The sequence below is a fragment of the Ursus americanus genome, chromosome 21 (assembly GCF_024610735.1).
Source record: "Ursus americanus isolate L20-20 chromosome 21, mUrsAme1.1.p, whole genome shotgun sequence".
Taxonomy (NCBI): Eukaryota; Metazoa; Chordata; class Mammalia; order Carnivora; family Ursidae; genus Ursus; species Ursus americanus.
This window is the reverse complement of record NC_142147.1, coordinates 23,833,927-23,858,107: the sequence shown is the minus strand read 5'-3', so window position 1 is coordinate 23,858,107 and position 24,181 is coordinate 23,833,927. Positions and strand designations below refer to the sequence as shown.

At 41.7% G+C, this 24,181-nt stretch overlaps 1 protein-coding gene across 2 annotated transcripts in view; it reads right to left on the bottom strand.

The window, feature by feature from the left end:
- SNTB2 (syntrophin beta 2) overlaps window positions 1–21,142 on the bottom strand; it is a 99,150-nt gene extending 78,008 nt beyond the window's left edge. Inside the window, exons 1-3 of one of the 2 annotated variants that reach the window (XM_087870531.1) lie at window positions 20,479–21,086; window positions 12,585–12,663; window positions 11,523–11,569 (exon numbers count right to left, since the gene is read on the bottom strand). In XM_087870531.1, coding sequence (XP_087726657.1) covers window positions 11,523–11,569; window positions 12,585–12,663; window positions 20,479–21,058 — 706 coding nt within the window. In that variant the 5' untranslated portion in view covers window positions 21,059–21,086. Of the gene's footprint in view, window positions 1–11,522; window positions 11,570–12,584; window positions 12,664–20,478 lie in introns of both variants that reach the window. The other variant, XM_045815070.2, reaches the window with a different exon arrangement.
- Window positions 21,143–24,181: the final 3,039 nt, after the last annotated feature.

Genomic DNA, 24,181 nt, shown 5'->3' with positions numbered 1-24,181 from the left:
TTGATGCCATAGAACCCAATGAATCTGGTGCCCAGTGGGAGATTTCTGGTGCTCCTAGAGACCCTATGGAAGCAAATACAGCTGAGCAGCAATGCGATGTGGCCACGTCTGCTTCCTCACACCCTGAACAAAGGACAATCCTCACCAGTCTCTAGCTTATAAAACAATATTAACGAGAGGTGCTCAATAAGTAACAGATTCCTACTCTAATAAAAAAGGGAAGGAGAGGGTTTAAGGAAGCTGTTTTAAATTGAAAAGAAATGGCAAAAACTGAAAAGTGAACATTATTTTTAAAAATAAAATTATTTAAAAAAATAGCGCATAAAAGTCACGACCTGCATTTAGTATGAACAGTAACCATCTATAGTAGTAGTAACAATGGTAACAATAGTAACCATAGCTTGTTATAAGCTGTTTAAAGGCAGGAATTTTGTTTTTTCAAAATAATGCCTACTAACTGGGGAGACATGAGGAGTTACTTCTGCTTTCTTCTTTTTTTAAAAAATATTTTATTTATTTATTTGAGAGAGAGCGCGAGCAGGAGGAGAAGCACGGGGCGGGAGGTGAGGGGGATCTCAAGCAGACCACGCTAAGTGTGGAGCCCAACGTTGGGCTCAATCCCGCGACCCTGAGATCATGACTTGAGCCAAAACTAAGAGTCCACCGCTCAACCGACTGAGCCACCAAGACGCTCCACTCCTGCTTTCTTCATTAGCCTTGAGTGAAAATTGGGAAGGACAAGAACAATGAGAAAGCTCCTAGCCAAAGGGAACAGAGGAGACAGGGCCAGAGGCTGCATCCACTTGATTATATAACACATGGATGCAAAAAAGTTCGCCTGGTTAAATGTGATGAGCTGGTAAGAGATCACAGAAAGGGGGAACAAAAAGATGTAGCTAAACATTATACAGACTCAGGTAACAGCTGAAATTACAGGAGCAGGTGACCTAAACATTGGGTGTACGTAAAAGAGATGAATCAGGGCCCTATCAGCTTCACTGACCTGCTCCTAACCTAGCTAGCACCAGCTTCTCCAGACAGGCAGAAAGAGATTCTGAAACAATTTTCCACACAGATATGAAGTATAGAAAGAAGTGAGATTAACAGTTTTTGAACACCTGTTATGTGCTAGGTAGTTAACATGAAAAAAAAAACAAACCTTTATAAGACCTTCACAATCATTTGAGAAAGAAACTGAGGCTTAAGTTATTTTCCTGACATCACGTAGAATACTAGACCTGCGTGGCTCCAAAGCCAATGCTTTTACTACAATAGAACACGATCATCAGCACGATTCGCTTGGATCCATTCTGCTCAACAGCACTTTCTCTTGCCCTGGAAGAGAGGCAGCCCTGGCCTGTTCTCACCACCTTCCTGGACCACAATAAGCTACGGATTCTCTAGCTCTTGCCTTGATCACAGCTCCCAGGCTGTGCCTGTACTGGTTCATGACGGCCGCACAGCGGACTCCCACTGCTGAGGAGACGCTGCAGGGACAACGTCAGGGAAAAGGCACGCATGAACTGCCGCTAAAAAACATGCAAGAAGCAGAATTCTACTGGGATCAAGATTTCTCATTCTACCATTCTCACTAGCAGAAAGGATAAGGAAACAGTCCACAATAGTGGGTATTTCAAAAATGCTTTAAATCTTCACAATCTGTTGTTATTTTGTAGTGGCGGCTTTACCTCTCTAATTACACTTTGCCCAAGCAAATATTAAAATTCACCTTCCTTCTCAGAGTAAATGTAGCAGATTGTGGCAATTCATTCTCCACCCAGAAACAGGGAGGACAAATAACCTGACTGAGATGAAAGATTCTAGGAAAACAAGTAGCAAAATTGATCAATCTCACAAGAATAATTTAGAGTTGGTTAGGGCACCTGGGTGGCACAGTCGTTAAGCGTCTGACTCTTGGTTTTGGATCAGGTTGTGATCTCAGGGTGGGGAGGTCAAGCCCTGCGTGGGCTCCATGCTCAGCACGAAGTTTGCTTGAGTTTCTCTCTCCCTCTTCCCCTGCCCCTCCCCCCCCACATGCTCTAATAAATAAATCTATAAAAAGAGTTCCTTGCTCACAGAAAATATTTAAACCAAATATAAGAAAAAAAACTATGAAAACAATTTATACAAAAATAAATTCCAAGTGCATTAAGAATTTAAATGTGAAAAATAAAACTTAAAAAAAGAAAATCTTTTAACCAAACTCAAGATTATTATCTTCCAAATAAGAAATCCAAAATAAAATCTTTTAACCAAACTCAAGATTATTATCTTCCAAATAAGAAATCCAAAATAACTATTCAAACTTTCTTCTGAAACTGTGAGAATAGTTTCCAGGGGAGTTTTTTGGGGGCTTGGGCAAGATGTATTGCTGTTGACAATAAACACAATCTAACAGGGTTAACATTCCTTTCAGCTGCACTTTGTTCCTAAACTGGTTAATACCCAATGATTTGCCAATAGTCCCCAACTCCAACTTAAAAATACATTCCTTTCATAAATAATATTAGGTTTCTCTAAATGGATAAAATGAATACCTTACCAATCAGTATTAAAGGATTTTATGTCCATGCCTCCTTAATCCTTTCTATTTTGCCACATCCTCCCCCCACCCCATTCAGCATATCAACATGGCAAAAATAAGTTACCCTGTTATTTTAACTACAGACCTGCATTTGAGGGAGTCTTACAAGTTACAAGACTGCAACTTTGGTTCAGGGCATTCTCTCCCATTTACTAGTGTTAATGAGTAGTTCTTCTAGCTCTGCGGCACTAATACCATTACAATGCTAATGCTGTACAAGATGCTTAGAAGAAGGCATCAAGGGACGCCTGGGTGGGTTAAGCGGCTGCCTTCAGCTCAGGTCATGATACCAGGGTCCTAGGATCGAGTCTCGCATGGGGCTTGCTCCTCAGCGGAGAGGCTGTTTCTCCCTCTCCCTCTGCTGCTCCCCCTACTTATGCTCTGTCAAATAAATAAATGAAATCTTAAAAAAAGAAGAAGAAGAAGGAGGAGGAGGAGGAGGCATCAAAATCCTTTAAATAATCATGTTTTCACATGTAATATTTCATTATTCCAGGTGGCAACTTCTAGCCCAGGATGCTGTTTTCCTATAGCTTTCCTGAATATTCTGCTCCAAAACCAGACCCTTGGTGGCCCTGAAAGTGTGATGGGGAGTAATTATAATAAAACAGAGAGAGTTAACTCCATTTGTCTAATAGTTCAGTGACACACCACTGAAAAAGGAACACATATAAATGAATAGCTGGCAGGGTTTGGTAAAGTGTCTGGTAAAAGCTACACAAGCAGTCTTCTGCCATTACCCCACAAAGAGAAATAATGATGATCTTTAGGGTAGAAGAACCTTATCAGTCAGGTAAGGACAAAGTAATAGCAAAGAAACATAGTCAATACAAAAATATTGCTTTAAGATGGATCATGGAGCACCTGGGTGGCTCAGTTCAGTGTGGAGCTCTTGGTTTCAGCTTGGGTCATGATCTCAGGCTCCCTGCACAGTGGGGAGTCTGCTCCCCTCTCTCTCTCCCTCTCCCCTCCCCCTGCTGGTGCACACACACACTCTCTCTCTACAATAAATAAAAAATATTTTTTTAAAAAGATGGATCATAGGTCCAAACTTGAAACACCACCATAAAGCTTATAGAAAAAAACAGAGTATCTTCGTGACCTTGAAGTAGGCAAATATTTCTTGGAACAAACAACACTAACCATGAAGGAAAAAATTTCAGCTCAGCTAAATTCACCATTAAGGAAATGAAGAGACAAGCTATAGACTGAAAAAATATTCACAACACTGAAAAAATATTCACAATACACACATCTGACAACAAACTTGTATCTAGAATATACAGAGTTCTACAACAATAAAAAGATAAACAAACCAGCAAAAAAATAGGTAAAAGACTTGAAGAGACATTTTTTTAAATATATGAATGGCCAATAAACACATGGAAAGGTACTTTTTCTTTATTCCCAGGGAAATGGAAATTAAAAACCACAACAAAATACCATTTCACACCTACTACAAGGGCTAAAATAATAAGATGAATAACACTTAATGTCAGCAAGGACATGAGGAAATTCAAACTCTCATACATTGGTGTTAGGAGTGTAAGAAGGACATTTACTCTAGGGGATTGTTCCACAGTTTCTTATAAAGTTGAACATGCATCTACCTATGAATAAGAAATTCTACACTTAAGTACATACCCGAGAGAAATGAAAACATATATTCACATTCACTCACACACACATGAAAACTGAACAAGAATGCTCATGGCAGTCTTATTCATAACATCCAGAAATCAAAACCAATCCAAATTATAATAAGAAAATTATAGGGGCACCTGGCTGGCTCAGTTGGAAGAACATGTGCCTCTTGATCTCAGGGTCATGAGTTCGAGCCCTATGTTGGGTGTAGACATTATGTAAATAAGTAAAAAACTTAAAAAAAAAAAAAAAGAAAGAAAATTAGGGGCGCCTGGGTGGCTCAGCCATTAAGCGTCTGCCTTCGGCTCAGGTCATGATCCCAGGGTCCTAGAATCGAGCCCTGCATCGGGCTCCCTGCTCGGCGGGAAGCCTGCTTCTCCCTCTCACACCCCCTTGCTTGTGTTCCCTCTCTCATTGTCTCTCTGTGTCAAATAAATAAATAAAATCTTAAAAAAAAAAAAAGAAAATTATGGAATACTTATACAATGAAATACTAATCGACATTAGAATAACAATGAACTACTGGGGCGCCTGGCTAGCTCAGTTGGTACAGCACATGACTCGATCTTCTTGAGGTGGTAAGCTGAAGCCCCACATTGGGCTTAGAGTTCACAAAACAAAACTACTGATACAGGTAAAAACCATGAATCTCAAAAGCACGATGATAAGTGAAAGACTTATGCAAGACAGTACCTACTATGTGGCTCCACTCCTATATAAATTTCAAGAACAAAACTGATTTATGGTGAAGGAAATCAGAAAGTAGTTACCTGGACTGGGAATGGGGAGAGAAACTGACTGGAAAGGGCAATGAGGGAACCTTCTGGGATGATGGAAATGTTCAATAGCTCATGTAGTTGTTACACAGGTATATACAATTGTCACAACTCACTGAATTAAACACCTAAGAACATATTATTGTATGTTAATTATACTTCAATTTCAAAAATGTTAAGGAGTCAGAATTAATCCAAGTGACAGTTAAGTAATCCAGCACGAAGAAAAATTAGACAGCTTTTTAATTTCATCTGAATTTTAAAAACTGTGAAATATTTAAAATACGCTAAAAAATAAGAGTAGAATATAATGAACTCTTATATAACTCAACTTTATCAATCTTCACATTCTGTCATATTTGTTCAGCTTTATTTCCTAACAAAAGGCCTTCATGAACCTCTCTTTGACTCCATTCATCCTCCTTGTGCCCTAGTAGCAACTGTATCCTGAATCTGGTATATAACAAATTCATTATTTCTCATGTATTTAATTCCAAGGACCTAAAAAATAAGCAGCACTTTTAGGCCACCTGTATTTTATTTATTTACTTATTTTTATTATTTTTTAATTTATTTAAGATTTTATTTATTTTTGTGAGAGAGAGAGTGAGAGAGAGAGCATGAGCACGAGCAGGGGGGAGGGGCAGAGGGAGAAGCAGATTCCCCACTGAGCAGGGAGCTGCATGTGGGACTCGATCCCAGGATCCTGGGATCATGATCTGAGCTGAAGGCAGACAATTAACCAACTGAGCCACCCAGGAGCCCTATTTACTTACTTTTAAAGATTTGTTTACTTTGAGAGATAGAGTGCACGCAATGCAGGAGAGTGGGGTAAGGTCAGAGGGAGAGAATCTTCAAGCAGACTCCCCGCTGAGTGCAAAGCGGGACTTAGGGCTCCATCCTAAGACCCATGAGATCATGACCTGAGCTGAAACCAAGGGTCAGTCACTTAACCAAATGGGCACCCAGGCACCACTAGGTCACCTGAGTTTTAAATAACCTTTTTATACTTGAGATTTGATGCTCTGAATACTCCAACCTTCATTCATTTAGCAGACACATAATACCAGTGATGTGACTGGTGTTTTGCCGCGTGCCAATAATGCAATCTACAGAAGCAGAATGCCTGGCATAAAAATAATTTTATGCCAGTGTTCTAATGTTAATAGAGAATACATTAAACTTTTTGCAAAAGAAGTCGATTCCTTACCTTGTCAAAATATTCCAAACATCTAAATCATTGAGAGTAAATTTACTTAACAAAGGCCAACACAAATATAATATTCATGCAAATAATTTCCCCCTTCTCCTGATTTTTTTAAAAGGTTTTATTCATTCATTTATGTGACACAGAGAGAGAGCACAAGCAGGGGGAAGGGCAGAGGGAGAGGGAGAAGCAGGCTTCCCGCTGACCTGGGAGCCCGATGTGGGACTTGATCCCAGGACCCTGGGATCATGACCTGAGCCAAAAGCAGATGCTTAACTGCCTGAGCCACCCAGGTGGCCCCCTTCTCCTGATTTTTTCACACTAAAAAAGGCAGAGAGAAAGGAATCACTTGGCATCTAAGTCCTAGAGTTTGGCTTTCTTTGCAACATTCATTAAAAGAGTCTTGCGCTCATTCACTAAAGAACAATAAAGTGGAGCACCTGGGTGGCTCAGTCAGTTGAGCATCTGCCGTCAGCTGGGGTCATGATCCAGGGGTCCCCAAATCGAGCCCCGGGTCAGGGTCCCAGCTCACCAGGGAGTCTGCTTCTCCCTCTGCTCCTCATCCCTCTCATATTCTTTTGCTCTTTCTCTCTCAAATAAATAGATAAAATGTTAAAAAAAAAAATAAAGAAACCTCAAGTTACACAATAATCAGTGGCAAAATTAATTGCAATCTAGATCACTCAATATTCCTTCTTCCCTAAGTGATTCTTTTCTGCTTGAAGAAGACAGCTTTAAAAATGCTGCCTATGTTGGTCTAAAGAAGACTAGTTACTAGTTATAATGAAAGATGGAAGAGGAGAGTTGATTTATCTGCACATCTACAACATAAAATCTCTTATCTGGCACTTCTGTGTATCTCCATCGCAACAATAAAGTTGACAATAAGGTATTACAAATCCTGAGGTTCCAGCGAAATGATCAAAAAGAGATTAAGTTATACTTAGAATATTTTTAGTGTTAAAAATAATTTGATTATATTTCAATTCTCTGACGGTCCATGTATTTGTATATAGTCAACTCTTCATTTTCTATGTTATATTTAGAGTGATAAAATATGAGAACTAAAAGACATCCTGTTTTTAATAGATAAGAAATGTAAGGCTTGTAATGCTGAAATTATTTTTTCCAAGGTCACATAGAGAGCTAATGGCCATCAGAAACACTTTGCTTTATTTTTCTCCCAAGTATCTTGTCGTCTCATGCTTAGGTTTGGAACCAAAGTATTTTTGGTACCAGGAAATTCAGAGAGTTTCTGTAACTACAACACCCCAAGGACTGGAGATGTCTTAAGGATCCCAAAGCCTTCTTTTGAGACCTAAGCACAAAAGAAATAGAAGGAAATTTGAGAAATAAAAAGAAAAGAGTGGGAGGAAATGTTAGTGGTAGAGGAGTAAGAGCAGATCTTTCTCCCAACCACAATCTCCTGAGAGAGCAGCAGAGGAAAAAACACGCAAGAAAAACATTTATCTTGTCAAAATATATAAATGAAAATATACATACAAATTTATATGAATATATTTACAAATCTGCCAGACCTGGCTGCTAAAAACTAGCTTGGCAGTATTTAAAATTATTTTATTTCTTTATTTTCCAGTATCAATGCCATATACTAATCTTGTGAGTACTGTCATTATTTTGTATCCTGAAATGAAATTAACAAGTACAAAAATCGGGTGCCTGGGTGGCTCAGTAGGTTAAGTGTCTGCCTTTGGCTCAGGTCATGATCCCAGGATCCTGGGATGGAGTCCCACATGGGGCTTGCTGCTCAGCAGAGAGCCTGTTTCTCCCTCTTCCTCTGCTGCTCCCTCTGCTTATGCTCTCTCTTTCTGTCAAATAAATAAATAAAATCTTTAAAACAAAACAAAACAAAAAAACCCAAGTACAAAAATCAACTCTGTAACACTGTAAGAGGATAAAGCAGATCCATATAAAAACATCTATGAACAGTGATTTTCAGAAATCACTTTAGTCTTTTTTTGTAGAATTTATATCTGCCCAGAGACAGCTCAATTTTTTCAATTACTTTTACTTTATGTTCATTGAAAAACAAATTCAGTTCTATCCTAGAATGTAATTAATAATCTTTGAAGAGGGGCACCTGGCTGGCTCAGTCGGTAGAACGGGCGACTCTTGATTTTGGGGTCATGAGTTCAGAGCCCTACACTGGGTATAGGGCTTACTTAAAAAAAAAAAAATCTTTTTAAAGACTAATGCCAAATATTTATCCTTAGTACTCTGAAATGTAGTATAGATTACTAGTGGTTTCTTAAAATGTACACAGCCCCTATTGCAATGAAAACAGCTATCAATTTAAATACCTTTACTGGCCAACAATTACAGCAGAATAAGGAGGTAAATACAAGACATTTAGCGTTCAGTGAAACATTGTGTTTCATTTGGGCAAACATTTATTTGTAAAGGTGGATACAGTTTGGAGAATGCTACTTTGCTAAAATTGATGTTTTTCAAAAGTAAAATAACATAGTAATATACTAAAAATGGAAGAGCTAACAGAAAAAGTTTGGCCAGAATGATTACAAAAGAAAACTGATTTTTGCATTACAAAGCAGTTAGCAGACAACGAATAAAACTGTTACAAGAATACCGAAGACATTAGTTTATTATTTTTACTAATAATACATTAAAATTATTAAAAGTTCAGTGCTTCAGAGTCTTGGAAACCAGCTATTTCATGAAGTGTGTTCGCTGGAGTTTGAACATCACTTGCTCGTTCCTACCTTTGGACATGCCACTGCCCTCACAGAGAATATTTATGTCTATCTTCTCTACCTCCCCTCTCACTCCCTGCCCCACCCGTCTCTCACCTGATGGAAAACACTTTCCTAACATCAGTTGCTTCCTTATTCCAAGTTCTTTCAGCATTTGTCTACCACTTGTAATGTATCAAATAATGTAGGTTAATTTATGTGCGTTTATTAACATGTATAAACCCATTCTGGGTACTTCTTAAAAGTAGGGCCTGTGCGGGGTGTGTGCCTGGTTGAGTCACTAGAGCACGAGACTCGTAATCAGAGGTCATGAGTTTGAGCCCCCCTGGCCACAGAGTTTACTTAAAAAAAAAGTAGGGCCTCTGGGGCTCCTATTTTCTTTCCATCTCTCCCAGAGTGCCTACCAGGGTGTGGGTATTCAATATGAGCTGATTAATCACGTACAGCTATTTGTGCCCAGCATGAAACATCCTAGACAAAGGAGAGGAGACGTTAACAATAATCTCCAGACAGATGCAACAACCCAGAATCCATGAACACAATTTCCTGCACATTAAGCCAGTCATAACAATAAATCCTGTTGGTCTTTAGATTTGCTAGCTTCTTAACCTAAACAGATTCATCAGAGAAGCAGTCTCTTATGATAAATACCAGGACGTGTGGCGGCTGATAAATATGAATAACTACCTTGCCTCTACCACCCTAGTGCTGTGACCATCGACAATTTACTTCATCTCTCCGGGCCTCAATTTCTTCACGCTCATTATGCCTGCCTCATAGTGCTGCTAAAAGAATAAAGTGTGATAATGCACATAAAGAGCTTAGCGGAGTAAGCTCTCAATAACATCATTATTATTTCTCTTGTTTCAATTTTTTTTTAAAGATTTTATTTATTTATTTGACAGAGATAGAGACAGCCAGCGAGAGAGGGAACACAAGCAGGGGGAGTGGGAGAGGAAGAAGCAGGCTCCTAGCGGAGCAGAGAGCCCGATGCGGGGCTCGATCCCAGAACGCTGGAATCACGCCCTGAGCCAAAGGCAGACTGAGCCACCCAGGCGCCCCTCGATTTTTTTTTTAATTTACAATTTAGCTATAAGATATTTTGGGACACCTGGCTGGCTCAGTTGGTAGAGCATGTGACTCTGGATCTCGGAGGTTATGAGTTTGAACCCCACATTAGGGAGGCACATTAAAAATTTTTCTTTTTAATTTTTTAAATTAAATTTTTTTTATTTTTTAAATTAATAATAAATCAATAGCTTCAATGTCTGCATTGTAATAGTGGAGGCAAGTTTGCTTAGCAACCACCCCATTCCGCATTTCACAGTTCGGTGAGCCTGCCAATCTTGATATACCAGGGACGGGCACGTGACCCAGGCCTAGTCACAGTCTCCATCCTCTTGAAATAGTGATAGTCTGAAGACTGGACAAAGCAGAGCTACTCAGAGTCCTTCCGAGAAACTGATATGTGGGTGCTAGAAGAAAAATGTTTCTTTTTTAACAGGGGTTATTAAGTTATGGCAATATATTCCTAGAACTGCCAGCGCCATTTTAGCTGACTACACAGAATTAGACTCCACAGCAGGAGATGTTGCAGCCAAGATAATTTGAGCCTTTGGATCTCTCTGGACCTAAACCTAGATCCACCTCCAGTCTTAGGAACTATATGAGGCAATACATTCCACTTCTGCTTAGTTTGGTTTGGGTTTCTGCAACCAAAATAATTCTTACTAAAAAAAATTATACAGGGGCGCCTTGGGTGGCTCAGTTGGTTAAGCATCTGACTTCGGCTCGGGTCATGATCCGAGGGCCCTGGGATCAAGCCTCCTGTCCAGCTCCCTGCTCAGCGGGGAGTCTGTTTCTCCCTCTCCCTCTGCCCCTCCTACCGCTCATGCTCTCTCTCTCTCAAATAAATAACATCTTTAAAAAAAAACAGTTTTTTTTTTTTTTAAAGATTTTATTTATTTATTCGACAGAGACAGAGACAGCCAGCGAGAGAGGGAACACAAGCAGGGGGAGTGGGAGAGGAAGAAGCAGGCTCATAGCGGAGGAGCCTGATGTGGGGCTCGATCCCATAACGCCGGGATCACGCCCTGAGCCGAAGGCAGACGCTTAACCGCTGTGCCACCCAGGCGCCCCAAAAAAAAACAGTTTTATTGATCAACTCATTTTACTAAAAAGTCTATGATTTTTCTGTGTCTCTTTCAAAATCAAAGCTTCCCATTTTCCAAGTGTGAAGTATAACATTTTATATACATGACATACTATTCTTAACTGGTTATATGTCAAAGAATTCTAGTAATGTGTTGGGAGCCACGTCACAGAAACAAACTAAGTTTGAGTTCTATAACTCTTTTATTCTTTTCAAAAGGCAAATCTACTGACACCGTAATCACTGGCACTTTGTGTTCATATACAAAATTATTTCATGAGTTGTGTTTTTTAAACTGAAATCAAACACAAAATTGTGTGAAGGCATCAGCATATTTTCCTTACACTGGCACTCACATAAAATAACTAAATAAAAAAAAAATAACTAAATCGACTGTATTTCTCCAGACACAAAATATTAAACACACCAGAACATACGGTCATTTCTCCAAAGCCAAAAGCTCCTTTCTGTAATCTAGGGAAAAACCCCTTTAAAGGAAGAATATGCTCTTATGCTGTGTGACTAGATGTAGAGTAATGTTTATAAACTAAAATTTTTCTTCTCAGTCCCCAGAGCCAGCAGAGTTGTATCACCCAAGTGCTTTATTTTTTTTTTTTTAAAGATTTTATTTATTTATGTGACAGAGAGACAGCCAGCGAGAGAGGGAACACAGCAGGGGAATGGGAGAGGAAGAAGCAGGCTCCCAGCAGAGGAGCCCGATGTGGGACTCGATCCCGGAACACCGGGATCAGGCCCTGAACTGAAGGCAGACGCTTAACAACTGCACTACCCAGGCACCCCGCACCCAAGTGCTTTGTAACAAAGCTGAATGGTGTAAGCTTAATATCTTCTCAAGTATTCCATTTTTTCCTATTATCCCTAAATAGACATCTCAGGGCCAGGGTGCCTGGGTGGCTCAGTCAGTTAAGCGGCTGCCTTTGGCTCAGGTCATGATCCCAGAGTCCTGGGATCGAGCCCCTTACTGGGCTCTCTGTTTAGAGAGGAGCCTGCTTCTCCCTCTGCCTGCTGCTCCCCCCACTTGTGCTCTCTCTCTCTGTCAAATAAATAAACAAAATCTTGGGAAAAAAAGAAAAGAAAAGAAAAAGAAAAGAGAAGAAAAGAAATCTTAGGGCTAATTGATTACATCCAATCTGCCCCCACAGCCTGTCAGTTCTTCCTTTAAAACAGTGGCTCTCAATTTTCCACCCAATGTTTTTGAGGGATCAAATGCCTATGCTCGCAACAGAGGCCCACTGACAGGGATTTTCTACAAGTGTCAAATCTTTGGGTGCACAGGCAGTCAGAAGGAGGCCATCTAGGTAGAAAAAGGTCCCCAGTGGATTCTGCTGACCCCTGGCAAAAATCTGCTTCAAATGCTCTTTGAATTGCGTCATTCTTTCTATTCCCAGTTCTACCACCACCACCCCCTTCAATGGTCATCACCTCTGCTTTGGGCTGCTTTCATTACAACAGCTGTAGTTTTTCCCACCTTTCGTCTTTCCTCTCTGCATTGTATCCAGTGCATCCACTGCTGCCAACCCAAAATTCTGTTCCCATCATGTCACTTCCTGGCTCAAAAACAGATTGCATCAGTTCCCCACCCCTTCTATCTCTTCAACCTCTTCCCCTGTCTGTTGGCCTTTTCTCCTTGCCTTACAAATATGTCCCAATTCTTCCCCATGTAAAACAAAATAAAAAACAACCAACTACAAACGTAAAACCTTCCTTGGACACTTCATTTAACTCTAGTTACCATCATTGCTTCTTTTTTTTTCTGAGAAACTTTTAAAAATCGTGGTCTACTCTCACTGCCTCTTGATCCTGTCACTCTGCTGAAATTGCTCTTATGAGAACACTAATGATCTTTTCTCTAATTACCAAATGCAAGGGACTTTTCAGTTCTTGACTTTCCTGGCTTCTGTAGCATCTGAAGATGCTGATCACATCCTCCTTTTTGGAATTCTTGCCTCGCCGACCTGCACTGCACCATTTTCTCTAGACTCCCTCCCTACCTCTCAGACCATTTCTTTCCAGATTCCTCTTCCTGCACTCCTTGTTTCAAATGTAGGGGTTCTGCAGGGTCCCATCCTGGTTCCACTTCTTTTTAATTTGCACTCTCTCTTGATGATTACATCTACACTCATAGCATCAAATACCACCTCTGCCCTGACATCTCATAAATCTTCATTCTCACATTTCTCTTGACTATAGACTATGCTCCAGACCAGCTGCTGGACTTTTGCACCCGGATGTCACACAGGTAACTCCATGCCCAAAACCAAACTTCTTGTCTTCACTCACAACACAGTTCCTCCCCCGTTACTTCTGGTTTCATAGTTATCTGGTTTCCCAGGCCAGAAATCTAGGAGTTATCCTCCACTTTTCTCTTTCCCTCAGCCCCCAAACCAATCATTTAGACTTGCTGTTTCTTTTCCTTTCCTTTTTTTTTTTTTTTAAGACTTTATTTATTTATTTTACAGAGAGAGAGAGCACAAACAAGGGGAGCAGCAGGCAGAGGGAGAAGCAATGTCCCCTGAGCAGGGAGCCTGATTCCACGACCCTGGGATCATGACCTGAGCTGAAGGCAGACGCTCAACTGACTGAGCCAACCAGGCATCTCAAACCTGCTGTTTCTATCTCCCTAATATTTTTCAGCCTCATACTGTCCCATCCAGTCTCACTATCATTATGGTGTTGCAACAGCCTCCTAACTGCTTTCCCTTACCTCATGTCTTGAGCTCCTACACTTCATCTGCCCTTCTGAACTTCCTAAGGCATCACTCCCTCATTTAAAGCACTTTAAATTAGCCTGGGTGGCTCCCCAGGCCTAAAACTTTTGACAGCACACACCCACCAAGTAAAATGTGAGTCTACACCCTCGATGTGTGAAAATTCATTAATGCATATATGTTATTATACATCCATAAAATACAGAAAGAGAGAATGGCATATAGATTAAATTAAGACAATAACATATTCCCAATAAAGTCATACTATTATTAGCTACTCTATGACTCAAACTACAAGATAATCTTAGGGCCAAGTTCATTAATAATTATTATGTGCTAATCCACATTTCAAATAGTGTTCTTGGCAATTTCATTTTTTAGGCTGACTTCTTGACAGATATGATCACCTTGAAATGTGACAAAGAACTCCTACTAGAAGAAATGTCAGCTTTACTCTTTGTTATTGTTTGTAGTGTTATAATTACCTTTAATCCATGATTTCTTTCTGCAAATCTTTAAGCCACTTACTCATTTTGTGAAGACTAATTTAGTTAAAAGCACATAATATAATGTATATCCACTCAGTCAGGCTCAAGTAAACTACAATAAGTCACAATATGGTAATAGCAAATTAGTAAGGTTACCACTCTCAATCCCTTTGCTTTGTGAGGCTTCAACTCTTTCCTCGAGACATCACCTCATATATCAAATGTGTAATGGCCCCATCTTGTAAGACTGAGAAAACCAGTGTCATGCATACACTAAATACTAATAAAGCTCAAGTTCTTTTTTCAGGTTGAAAAGTAAATATAAACCCCACTAAGAGATGACTGCTTGCACTGCATACATGGCCCTTTCAGGCACACATTTCCTGTACCTTACCAAGCTTTACTTCTCTCAACACACCAGCTACTTGTTATTGTTACTTTCTTACCTTTGACGTGCCGACTCCTTTGCACTTCTTTCTCTGCTTCCAGGGCACCATGTTCTCACCTCTTTTAAAGCACTATCACAACCTATTACAACTGTTTCCTTACTAGCCTAAAGGGCAAGGATTACTCCCAATTTTTAATTCCCACCATCTACCACAGCACCTTGTTTGCAGTAGGTACTTAATAAATGTTGACTGACGGAATGAAAAAGGTCCAAATTCCTCTGGCTGGCTTTCAAGGCCTTGCATAACCTGGCTCCAATTATCTACCCAGCCTTATTTTCTTCCAAGCCCATTCCTATTCTCCTCACTTCCCATCATATGTCATGCTCATTTTGGCTTTTGTTCAGGTTACCCCCTCAACCTGGAAGGCCTTCCATCTACAGAGAAGCAACCTGTCCTTCAAGCCTCCGATCTAATTATCCTTTTCCCATGATGTCACACTCTACTCTTCCACCCAACAACTGATCATTCCCTTCAGAGAACTCCCGAAGAGGGAGTACTACGCATTTGATCACTTACTCCCTATGTGGCAATTTTCTCTCCCCAATTTCAGTCTAAGTTCTTCGATGCCAGGGACCACCTTCAACTTATTTTGCACGCTGATCTCTCACAACGCATTGCAACATGATGATGCACAGGAAAGGCTTAAGAGACCTGAATGACTGGTTGTAGGTAGCATAGCACAAGGGAGAAAGCATGACCTGGGTTTTAGCCCAAGTTCCACCACTAATTAGCTAGTTGACCTCAAACACGCCACTTAACCTCTCTGGTGATTAATTCCTCACCTGGAAGATAAGACTTTACAACCTTTAAAATTCCAGGTAAGGTTTTTCTTTTTGCCCAAAGAACATTAAAATTTTTCCTCCAAAAATCAAGAGAAATTCTGAGACCTTTAGTAACTCACTTAACTTTAATGAATTATAGTGTAATCATTTGTAAAACAAAGATAAACAGCCCATCACCTCCAAGGACCCAGTAAAGGTCAAATGAGAAAACGCATATAAAAATGCATAGATAGAGGCGCCTAGGTGGCTCAGTCAGTTAAGCAGCCAACTCTTGATTTCAGGGTTCTGAGTTCAAGCCCCACATTGGGCTCCACACTGGGCATGAAGCCTATTTAAAATTAAAAAAAGAAACTTTTTAATGCATAGAGCATTTAAAAATGCTGATAAAAATGTAAGGCGCTATTATACTATTATGTTATTTAGTGAAAAATGCAGGCAAGCAGCATTATTTGTTGTCCAGTTAGTTAGGATAGTGTGTAAATCTAGCCAGGAACAGGCACTGGATCCTCAAATAATCCATCATCTCAGAACAGCAGAACACTTCCACAGCCATAGGCCGTACCTCATGCCTTATGTACAAAGACACACATTTGATCACCAAGTAAAATAACCTTTATCCCGGAAGAATTACACAGCAGGTAACATACTGAAGTTACTGAGTTATCAGTTAAGATCTAAATTAAAGCCTGGTTTTGGTTTCTAAAAATGTTCTTAGAATTTTCATAACCACTCTGTATTAGAATCAATAAACTTTTCATATTTTGATAATCATTTGGAGGACATATTTTAGCATGAGGAGACTCTATGAGAAGTAATCTGCTTAAAAAGAGTTTCTCACATAAACATGTCTAATCATTCAAGTGCAACATGATGAGGCTGGTTAATCAAAAAGAAAGAAACACAGCAACACACACTTCCTGACAATTTAGATGTTGTTCAAGAGACGAATTAATGAATACACATGCAAAGTCTCAAAGAAAATGTAAAATGTTTTCCTTAGGAGACTCTACACTTGTCCAACAACAAGGAAGAAAGTGGCAGTGTAGGAAATCGGAGTAGCTTCTTTAATTCAGCAGCCTAATAATGTCAGCAATATGTTACGTGTCCCCTAACATGCACAAAGAACCATAGTTATATATAACACTCAAAATCTCAAACCACCCTGGAAACAAAAATTATTTTCAATTTTCAAATTAAATTTCATGCCAGTCCACTTCCTCTATATACTTAACCATCTTCTTTTTAGTAGATTTGATAACAAAACTTTTGGAACTACATTTAGGCAATAAAAGATGATTTTCCAACAATATTCCAATGAGAATTGCTTAAAAAAAAAAAAAGATCTTTTCTCAAATATCAAACCTTAAGCTGAACACTTTATACTGTCTTCCCTAACCTCTTCTGGAACATTTTTTGATATATAGTATAATTGGTGTTCATTTAATTTCACAGCCCTAAAAATATAAATTCTAGAAGCTTCCTAGTTAGACCCTATTTTTAGCACTCAAGATAGAGCAAATTCAACATACAATACCTGATAGGTGAGTAGTTACCCCTTCATGCTTACAGTCTGAGTATCTCTGTACAGCATATCTTAATACCAATGCTAACAGTCACTAGCCAAAACTACAAGCACACAGTGAAAAGCAAGTTCTAAGGTTCTGAGTGGTAAAATCGCTTCTCAACCTTTTGGCTAAAATCAAGGGTAAGGTTTTGAGTGGTAAATGTAAAGAGGAAAAATCAAAGGGATGGGAAATAAATGCAAATTTAAAAATAAAATAGTTGGCCTATACAAGAGATGACAGGAAAACAAGATCAGAAAAAGGTGTTTGCAACCAAGAAACGCAAACTCATTCTTAACCGGTCACCTAAAGTAATCTTTATTCTTATCACATATTTCTTTTCAAGTAAAATGGCCCCTTGGATTTTAACAACTTGGTAAACGGGCTATTCTGAGAGTGCTTGAGTCATCTCACAGCGTACCTTTATGACCCACTCCTACCTTTCTCATTCACACTTTGGTTTTTGTTATTGTTGGTTTACTGCGGTATTTCCAGTCCCTGAGAAAGAGCCCAGCACACAAATTGTCAAATGAATAACAACCCTTTGAGGGAGGTATTATTACCATCCTGGTTTTTCAGATGAGGAAACTAAGGCTTAGCAAGGTTGAGAAACTTGCCCAGGGGTTACAAACCACTAGCCAGAAACAGACCCATGTCTGTCTGACCACAAAGTCCTCATTTGTACTTACCCTCACTGGGCAAAATAACTTCCTACTGTCTGTCGTTTGTGTGGCAGCTTTCTCTTAGGGGAAGCTTCAACTTCTCCATCAAACTTTTCCCAGGCATCCTCAACCTCTGACCCCCACTAAGGTCTTGTACAGATCTCTCCTTCCTATGTGCTGTGTCCTCTCCAGAGTTCTATCATAACATCACTTTTAGCCCTTCGCTATAGTTATTTCTCATCTCTCTCTCTTATCTCAACTCCAAACTTACTGAAGGCAGGAGTCAGGTATCTTCAAGTGCCTCTGGCACACGGTAGAGTTGAGTAAATGTTTGATTTATGAATGAATAATCCTGTCAAATCCATGAGATAAAAAGGAACTCTTTAGCTTAGTTCCCTAACCACAGGCAACCAGAGACTACCGTTTTCCTTTGCTTGGGGGGGCAAGGGCGTGCCTGAAATTCCCTGTCCACAACACAGAAGAGCATCACTGTGCTACTTAAGGCAGCTTTTCAAGTTTTGAGACATCTAATGGAGGAGCAATAAGGTTCCAAAACTTTAAGGGCTAAGCATAAAATCTATCTTTTAGAAGTGCCTACCTGGAGGGAACACTAGCTTTTGATTTTAAATAATGTTTGACTAGTACAGTTAAATCACTGTTTTCAGTGATTTTACATATTCTAAGTAATTTTATTTTTATATCTCTTTGGCTTGAAAGTATAATTTCATACTTCCCCACACATTTAAGGACAAAAACTGCTTGTCTTTCACAAAATAGGGAAATAAAATAGAACCTGTGTTAGGTAAAAAGGCACTCAATAAATATGTTATTATGCTGCTATTTGTAAAGCCTCCTTCTAAAAGCACATGTGGCCTATTTTAGACTAATGAATACTGGGCAACATTTACTAGATGACTTTCATTTAATTGGTATGAATACCAGGTTCAAAACATATCTACACAAAAAATATATGGTGAAGAGGTGAAATGTCTGCCATTACCGCTGAGTACTACATAAATAGTATTACTTCAATATTCTGGTTCTAAGAATTTATAACCAAATGCTTAGCTAGACCAATTTCAAGGTGCACATTTAAGGTTACAAGGTTACAATTTGTTTTTTACACCCACTGCCCAAGCCACAGTCTATAATTTTACTACATTTATTAACACTAATTTCTGAGCAGTGACTGGCCCCACCTATAAGTGAGATATAAATAAGATTTATAAATAGGATATTATAAATGGGACTCTGGAATTTCATACTTGGACCACATGCAAACTAACATTTTTCCAAATATTTACAAGCAGACTTGGAAAAAAGTGAAAATCACTTTGCCAAGCTGGACTTCTGAACTCTCGATTCCATGACTAGTCTCTGCCTACCCCTATTCCCCACCCATTCCCTTCTGCTCTTCCTCTGCCAGGAATACCCTCCTGACTCATCTCTGCCTGTCTATGTCCATTATTTCCTTAGAGACCTGGCTCAAGATTCAGCTCCTCGAAAAAGGCCTCCCTGACTAATCCTGATTTCCACTACTTCCTAACTTTGCATTCCCTTGGCATTTATATATAGTCTGCATTACATAATCAGTAACTTAAAGCTGTTTTGCATTTTTCCATCACGTCCCCAGCTAAGACCAAAGAGAGGAACATTATCTTTTATATCCTCTTCTACACAGCCAGCAATAAATGCTTCCTTCTTGAATGACTGAATCACCAGTGAGAGAAAGGCAATCGCTCACAAATTTCTGGAGTGAGTAACTGGATTTTCAGATCACCTTGACGATACTCTACCACCTCCAACATGCATGAGTACTTCACGGAAATGAGATTTACTTTTGTCTTCCATAAATTCATCACAAAAGATCCAAGTTACAGATCACGAACGTACTTAAAGCAAATAATAATAGCAGCTATTCAATCATATCTTGAGATTTAACATTTCAGGCTTCATTTAAAGCCTTGAAGCAGCACGCCTGTGAATGGCAGGAAGCTGGCACCAGTCTTGCAAAAGGGGCAAAACTCTAGTTGGCAGTAAATGTTCAAACACGTGAACCTCCACCGCTAAACAAGACTCATAAGCCACACAAACTTGCTGTTTCAGCTTTCTGGCTTCGATGAAGTGCTATGATCTCTTTTGGTTATTGCCGAGAACCAATGATGGGTTAAATTCCCATAAATTAACCAGTAGTTTCGGTGGTTTGCCCAAACAGACCACTGGCATTAGTGTGGATGATTTCTTTTTCTTTTCTTTTTTCTTTTTTTTTTTTTTAACAGACCCTCTCTCGCCCCGGGGAGCCAGATGTGAGTGAAGAAAGCGCCAACCCGGCACTTCTCAGGAGGCAAAGCGATACCTCCAGGACTTGAGCCCTTCAGTATCTCTCTAGTTCTTAGTGTCAGCTTATCTTGCAGAGGCGGGGCTTCAAGCGCTGCTGCTTTTTACTAAATCTCAACCGAGTCTTCCTTAGGGACTGAAAGCCAACTTTTCCTAAAAGGAGCATCAGTTTTTTCCATACTCAAAGCTCCAGTAGGCAGGGTCCAAGGGAGAGCCAGGCTACCGGCGCGGGGAAGCAGAGGACGGGAAGGGGGAGGGAACGGACTCTCTCCGCAAAGGGGGCAGGATGGCAGAAACAAAGTGAGCGCCGGCCAGCAGAGCACCGCCCGCCGCCCCGCCGCCCCGCCGCCCCACCGCCCGCCGGCCCCGCTCACCCTCCAGCAGCACCTCCTTGCCCGCGCGCTTCAGCGCCTGCACGGCCTGGTCGTGGGTGGCCTGGCGCAGGTCGGTGCCGTTCACCGACAGGATGGCGTCGCCCAGCCGCAACGCCCGGCTCTGGTCGGCCGCCAGCCCCGGGAAGATCTTGGAGATGAGGATCGGCATCCGGTTCTCGCGGCCGCCCTTGATGCTGATGCCCAGGCCGCCCGCCTCCTGCTTCACTACCCGCACCCGGCGCACCGGCGGCGACGCACCCGCCTCGCCCGCCGGGCCCCGCGTCGGCGCGGGCGGGCTCGGGGTACCCAGGCCGCGGCTGGGGCTCCCGGGCAGCGAGTCGCCGGCGCCGCCGCCGTTCGGGAGGCCGTTGAAGGCAGCCGCCGCCGGCCCCAGAGCCGGCTCGGGCTCAGCCGCCGCAGCGTCGCCCGTGAGGCTTAGGCTTTCCCCGCTGAGCTCGGCCACCACCCGGACCCAGCGCTCCCTGAGGAGCAGCTCCACCAGCCCCGCTTTGGTGGCCCGCGTCCACACCGCCATGGCCGGCCCCGCTCCCGCCGCCGCAGTCGCCGCAGCTACCCTCATTCCAGTCAGGCAGCCTCGGCGCTTCCCCCTTCCCGCCCGAGGGGGCGGGTCAGGCCCCTCCCCCCGCAGGCTTTCATTATTCATGAGGGGCCACGCCCATCGCCCGGAGGGGCGGGGAGAGGCGGGCGGGGCCACTTCCGGGAGGTTAAGTTGTTGCGCTGAAGTTAGCCCAGTCTCTTGATGATCGCTGGACGTGGGCCGCCCGGGTGCGGTGGGGCTCCGTGTCACGTTCTCCTTCCGTTGGTCTCCGATGGCCACCCCCGAAACTCCTGACCTCTACCGCACAGTTCCAGCAGCCCCGGCCCGGAAAGCAAAATCAGCTTCAAGAAGCACTTCGCAAGCCTGCAAGACTCAGTTGCACGTTCACTCTTGCATTGATTGGTTCATTATGTATTTACTGAGAGCTCAGCCCTGTGCTCCTTTTGATGCCTGGGGATGAGCTGAATAAAACGTACCACAGTTAAGAGGTGGCGGTCTAGTGGGGGAGGAGAACGGAGAACCAACCAACCTGATGTGATACTATGCGGTTAAGTGACATGTAGAGAACGCCCTCAGAGCCGAGTAAAAGAAACCTTGGGTTGTGCCTGGGGTCAGCTTCACAGAGGTGACGATGAAAAGTGAGTAGGTGGAGCAGAGAGAAATGCAAAGGCAAAGGTCCAGAGACATGAATACAGGCATTTGTTACTCTGCTTTGTAATCCCCTGTTTACTTGCCTGGAGTGAGAGAGGGACCATGGCTTCTTCAGTTCTGCAGCCACAATAGGTAGGCATCAAAGATATTTACAGAATGACGGTTACTTAGGAAGATGTCGGAATTCCAATGTGATCACAGCATAGGGTCAGTGAAAGTGGCAGGAAAGGGGTGCAAAAAGCCTCATGTCATCAAATATGGAAGCGTCTAGACTTGGATTTGTAGATCTTACTTATCCTGGAGGTCATAGCCCATTGTTGGGGTAAATGTTGATGGCTATCCCCAGAAATTGAATGCACATTGCAGAACCTACAGTGGCTTTTATCCAAAGACACGAGTGTTGTAGTCCACCCACTTCCAGTTTTCATGGGCTGGGAGAGCTGAGGAAACAGGCCCAGAGTGCCAAAGACTCCAGCCCAAAGTCCACAGTGAGGAAGGAGAAAAAACTCGGGTCTCCCAGCCTCCTGGGCCAGGGCTTTACTACATACCTCAGACCTAAAAAATGAGGGTCCAGAAATCACACTGCTGACAGATCTCAGCAAAAACATGAAGTCAAGGTGCCTTCTAACTTTCCTTCAGCAGTAAAAGCGAAATCCCCATGTTTTCACTTGTGCGGAGTGGGGCTGCAAGCGGAGAGAATGAATGTGCCCCAATTCCCGTAAAAGGGTCTGTATACCTGCTTGCTCGTGAGGTACATGTTGAGGCCCGTGAGCCGTGTCCATGCACTTCTCTATGAATGCACATTCATGTGTGGGCAGGAACATTCAAAGAGCCTCCTATACTAGGAGTTAAAACAATAAAAATGGAGACTGGAAAGTATCCAGAGCCCAAATGAAGAAAGAATTCAAAATGAAAAAAGTTCTTACCAACAAAAAATCATTACAGCAGAATCGTCTTTGCAATTAGGGGAGCAGGATTTTCCAAGCTGCAAATGTCAGCATTAGTGCAACCCTCCAATCCTCTCCTCAATCAATTGCAAGGAGGCCAGCTCCTTGTTCCAGCAGGTCCCAATGTGCCCAAGTGCATCTGCAGTCACAGACGCTTTTGGCTTTGCTCCAGCTGAGGCGTGAGCCCCCCGAGGCCTCAGTTATGTGCAATTTCTGCTTATTAGAGAGCACTTGGCAGCTGATTCCTTAGAGTATAAGCACTATTTTGAACACTTTTACTTCCATAATCATCGAGAGGTTGGGCACTTGACGACACCTTTATTAGCAAGAGGGAAGTGCTGGGAATTCTTTCTAAAAGTATCAAGACCTTTTTGATCAACAGAGTTGGAGGAAGTCATAGATCTTCCAACTAAACAGCAAGGGCACTTACATAAGATAGCAAGTTATGCAACAAAATATTTAACTCTAGGAGAAGAGAAGGTAATGGAGATTGCTATTTGGGTTACTTGGGAGTTTTTACTTTAAAGATTATTATAAAATATATCTGTGAAAAATTCCCAATTTGAGCTGTTTTTACAAGGTCCTCCATCAGAATCTAATTTTCAGTGTTCTCTCATCACTATGTTCAGATCAGCCACACTCATCCAGTTGGTGTCTCCCCTGATGCCTTGCACGTTCCCCACTGAGGCCATCCTTCCAACCACTTTCCCACATAGCAAGATCTCATTCCAGGTTTCCCTGTCTACCCAATTGCCTGGGATTTTTCCTTTGAACAATTTTATGCTATGCCTGCCTGTTTTGCCCAAGTAGGTATAAAATACAGTAGGGCAGGGATCACCCATTGACTTCTTTTCATCCCCCACTATTCCAAAAATATTGCCTTGCTGAGAAGGAACTCATTAAACATGTGATTGATCGAAATTCAGTGCCTCCTGTGCTGTAGTCATTTCAAATAATCCCTCTGAAGGTTACTGGTTCCTTGCAGAGTGAAAATTACCATCTAGGAAATCTCAAGTAGTCAGTGGAAATCTACTTACTGTGGATAATGAAATCTGAAATAAAAAGAGTACACATCTGTTTCCACGGTTTCTTAGGGACAGAGAGACAATCTTAGATAATTCTCTGAACAGGCCTGTTATTTTGCCTACCTCTAAAAAAGGAAATGGCTGAGATAATTCCTAATAACCTTTCATTCCTCTCACCTATCAATATGTATTCTCTGCTCAAGCTATCATCTGTTTCTTAGAACAAGACTCGGATCATTGCTACTTTATTTTTTATTACTCCTTTTTTTTTTTAGATTTATTCATTTGAGAGAGAGAGAGGGAGAGCGAGCCTACGTGCACATGGGGGAGGGGGAGAGGAAGAGGGGCAGAGAATCTCCAGCAGACTCCTGCGGAGCTTGAAGCCCCAGTGCAGGGCTCTATCTCACCACCCTGAGATCCGACCTGAGCTCAAACTAAGAGTGGGATGCCCATATGACTGAGCCACCCAGGTGCCCCTATTTTTTATTATTCCTTCAAAATGAGGGGGTTGGAGCTTCTTT